Raw genomic sequence first — 4,377 nt, forward strand, 5'->3', positions numbered from 1 at the left:
TGCGCTGCTCCGTGAATCGCAAGAAGTATGAATGCCCTGACTTCTGCAGAGGCCATATCACCGTAAATGCTGCACGGCCAATGCAGATGTCGGATTGACCAGCAGGGCCTTTTTGGCTACACTTCCAACAGACACTTATGACTCTTCATAATTTAATCAGTTATAGCGAATATCTCTCATCTGAAATATGGCTAAGGCATACCAGCTAAATCAACTGCATCTTGTGATTAGTCGTGTACTGAAATATTGAAAAAAAAAAAAATTGTGACGAAAGCGGCTATTTCTGGAGATACAACCATGACCAGTCAGTGACTGCAAGAAAAATAATGTGTGGAAGATAATTTTGGCAACCCAGAACCAAATCTCACGTAACATTTTAATGTTTTTGTCGGTCACAAGAGACTAGGGGAAGATGATTTCAGATTTATCTTGTAATAAACTTCAGAGGTCAGTAGGTTCAAGGCTTTAGTTAATGGATGAAGAGGGTTGAATCCCAATTCTCCATCCTTCTTTCGAAGTGTGCACTTGTACACTTTCTTGCATGGATTTTTACAAATGTGGGAAAACTCCCTCCAGCCAATGCTTACAACATTCCTATGCTTTTGAATCCATAACAGGAAGTGTGGAAGTGCACAATTCTAAAAGGGTGGAGAATCGTGACACAGTCCAGGTCCTATTCCAACTTATGTAAATGTATTGGCGAATAAAGGTGATTCCGATTCTACTGGTCTTTTACCAATTGTTAAGACTTCAAAGAGAATACAGTGGTGCAATGTGTGTGCCTTTTAACAGTCAGTCTTTGGACACCCTTTCCCATGAGTGAAATATGGCAAGTATTTGTTAACTTACCATCTGCACCTGATAATAGGTTCTTCTAATTTATAGGAGTGCATTTATGTCATCAAGTGTTAATGCAAACAGATCTCACAAGAAATCATTCAAGTGTCTCCATAAGTAAAAGACTGAGGCGTGTTCAAAAAGAAATGCATTTATATTTCAAATGAACATAATATGGAAAACCATACAGTGAAAACAAGTGTCTGAACTTCCAGACAATTAAGATCCAAAAATACATTTCAGGAAATATTCAGTAATTATATACAAAACATACAAATTAATATTTTAGGTTGGGCATGCAACACGTGTAGCCCTATTTTTCATATTTTATTAATAAAAATAAACTGTTTAAATATTTTACTGCCCATAACTTCAATTGAGGCAGTTTAACATTGAAATCAGACAGACCCCCCCCCCAACATACTTTTCGCATTTCAATATCAACTATACACACCAAGCCTTAACTTGCATTAAAAACATGGATCCCAAAAAGTCAATGCCGCTTTGAGCTCAAACATGAGAGTTCTGGAGCTGTGCCAGCTTCTGTTTCAAATGTTCACTTTTTCTCCTTAGTTGCTCTTTGAGGTTGACTAGTCTCTGCTCCTCTGTCTGCATGCTGTAAATGCACTCTGTAGCCTTCTTCAGGATGACCACTTTGGCTGCCTTCTCGTTATTGGCCACATCCGGTATCTCGTCCCGTAGAGCAAAAAAGCTCAGCTTGAGCTCGTTCCTCCGCTGGCGCTCCAGTACATTATGAGTCCTTCTTTTGTCGTAGTCCTCCGTGTCAGACGTCCGGGGACTTGAGCATTTGCGGTTGCTGCTGATCTGCTTGAGGACCCGGCTGCTGCTGCTCTCCAGCCTCAGCCTCTTGACAGCTGGCTGCTCATGCCGTGTGGAGGGGTGGGCGGCGTAGTTGTGCTGCTGGGTGGAGACATGGCACCTCTTCAGCACAAGGGGACTGTGATGTCTGGTCTCTGACGTGCTGGGGTCGCACCGCTTCACCGCTTGCCTCTTCTCCACAGTCACGACATCTATCTCCTCCTCGTCCTCATCATCATCATCATCTTCATCATCATCATCTGCAATGAGATTAAATTAAAAAACAATTCAGCATTTACATTCTTTTTGAGGAGAATCAGTAACCACAAAATCAGCCACATACAACACAGCATGCCCTAGTCAGAAAAATCACTGCATTCCACTCTCCACCCCCTTTTCCACATCAGCTGATTTCTCAACATTGCAGCCTGAAACCCTTCCCCTCAACACAGACTAGTCTGTAGGCATATTCGAGAGAATCATAATCGGAGCTGACATATGCAACGCGTGAATGCATTTTGCTAAAAAAAAACAACAACACTGGCATTACACCAACGGTGAAGTAATAATTATCATAAATTGCAAGAAATTATAACACTGCTATTCCGCTTACCTGAGTCACTACCACTGCTGCTACCGCTGTTGGGTGGGGTGTCCAATGCCAAATCCGTGGGTGGTGAAACCTTACTTGGTTTGGGAGTCTCAGTTATTGGGTAGGGAAAGACCACAGAGGGATCAATGCATTCTGAGGCAGATGTGTTCGGATCCTGCAAGTAGTTTGCGTTCAACCGAGTAGTACACTCCGCGTTGTCGCCAACAGCTGAATCTTTCCTAGCAGCCTGGAGCGAGGCGAGTCTTTCAGACACCACTTTCTCCAACTTGGCTGTAGCAGAGAAGCCGCTCCACATACAGTCCTGAATTATGATTGACTTGAGGAAGGTTTGGGAGTAGTCGGCATCGCAGATGAAACTCTGGTTTACAACGTCGTCCCCGAGAAACTCGGTCACCATTTCTAGTTGGTCAGCAGTCGATGGGAAAATACTAGACAGTGATGGTCGGCTCGGGGAGAGAGGAGGAGTGGGAAGCAACTCAAATTTCTTCCAGATGTCCTCGCTTGGAGCCGGTGGCTGAAGCGGTCCTGGCTGCTGGTGATAGAAATCCTCATCTTCGTTGTCAACATAAAAATATGGCTGGATAGAATCATAGTCGTAGTCGTAGTTTTTACTCGCCAAACTTGAATTCAGCGGCATGGTGGTTCTTTTCTGAGTGAAAAATAAGGTTGAGGTAAACTAACGTTAGTTGGTTAAAATATTAGTTATACATGCATCAACTTGCATGTAAACTGAAATTGGTGCATGCACATAAAATGCCACAGAGTTTATAAAAGCCCTGTCAGACAACTAGCTAGCATGCAAAACCAAACAGCAGCAGCTGATACAAGTACTAGGTAGTTAGTCGGTGTGTGGTGCCCAGGACATTTAAACCGAGCACACTTCGCAAAAATACAGAGGCTAGTAAAGTGCATATTATATAAAGACGTTAAAATACATTTGACAACATGTAACATATCTGTTAAAGTTCACAAAACCTTTACCAGATAAATAGCAAGCAAGTCTACTTAACCAACGGTCATCTACACGGAGAATGCAATATCATCAACACCTTCCTTACCTTATTTGAAAACAAAGTGGAGAGTACTTCACTCCGAGATGTCGAAATCAAAAACGCCCAAAATGCAGATTGTAAAACGTATTCCAACAAGATAGGTTCGTTAATCCCTGCCAGCGCGTGTGGCAGTGAGATGTTGTTTTCCTAGTAAAATGACTGCTGGCTGAGAAGCATTCATAAAGCGCTCATGCTTGGTCCGCGATGTAAAAAGATGCGTAGCCTGTCATTTGCTGTATGAGAATCACAGCTGAGTATTCCGCGGGGTTCAATAAAAAGGTTGTTGTGGTCTACATTCGACGTATCCCTCCGACACAATTTTTCCCGCCAAACACCCATTGCATTTTTAAGTAAATAATTAATAGTCCTGTGTTGCCTCTATCGATGATAATTATCGTTACAATCTTCAATATATTTTCGAATTCACATATCATTCAGTCATCGGAATTTATTTCAGGAAATCCTCATTCAACTGGAACTATTTGTTGCGGAAGGAGACAAGTGGGAGGAGTTTCAAAGCGCAGTATTCCATTGACGACGAGTGGCATGCACAAAAAGCTATAACCTACATCTCAGCAGCAGATGAGAAGTAAAAGAGAACATATTGGAAATTGCACGCATGCATAAAAGTAGAGATTGTACTGCCCACTGCTGAGTGGTCATTGCTGACATGAGTGGTCAAAATCTGGCATTTACAATTTTATGGAGTTATTTAGCCTACTTACCTTGCCAAAGTTGAGCTAAATCTGATGTGAGAATGAGAAGATGCACGCCCAGTTCATGTGCACAACACTTCAAAGTCTGTCATCAAAGCTGAAAAGATTGATGATAAATTAGAGGTAGGGAGCATAATTCGATTTCCATTAAAATACATCAAATAAATGTTTCAAACAGGTTTTTCTGTAGGCCTACATGTTTTCCCCTGTTAATTCACCAAAAGTAGGGGTGACTATAGAGGGATGCAATACTTTGCCTGGGGTGTATTCATTACCTTTTGTAAAAAAAAAAAAACGTTTACCGTTTAAGAAGCAAACAGGAAACGGGAGGGACCTACCT

At 41.9% G+C, this 4,377-nt stretch overlaps 1 protein-coding gene across 1 annotated transcript; it reads right to left on the reverse strand.

Annotated features, from left to right (window-relative positions):
• Positions 1 to 972: 972 nt before the first annotated feature.
• On the reverse strand, positions 973 to 3,609 carry LOC121569899 (transcriptional regulator Myc). The gene is made up of 3 exons (XM_041881205.2): positions 3,328 to 3,609; positions 2,270 to 2,918; positions 973 to 1,916 (listed from the first exon to the last, which is right to left on the reverse strand). Exons 2-3 carry the CDS (start codon positions 2,904 to 2,906, stop codon positions 1,348 to 1,350), a joined length of 1,206 nt encoding a protein of 401 aa, XP_041737139.1. The 5' UTR covers positions 2,907 to 2,918; positions 3,328 to 3,609; the 3' UTR covers positions 973 to 1,347.
• Between the last annotated feature and the right edge of the window lie 768 nt (positions 3,610 to 4,377).

This window comes from Coregonus clupeaformis, chromosome 7 (genome assembly GCF_020615455.1).
Source record: "Coregonus clupeaformis isolate EN_2021a chromosome 7, ASM2061545v1, whole genome shotgun sequence".
Classification (NCBI taxonomy): Eukaryota; Metazoa; Chordata; class Actinopteri; order Salmoniformes; family Salmonidae; genus Coregonus; species Coregonus clupeaformis.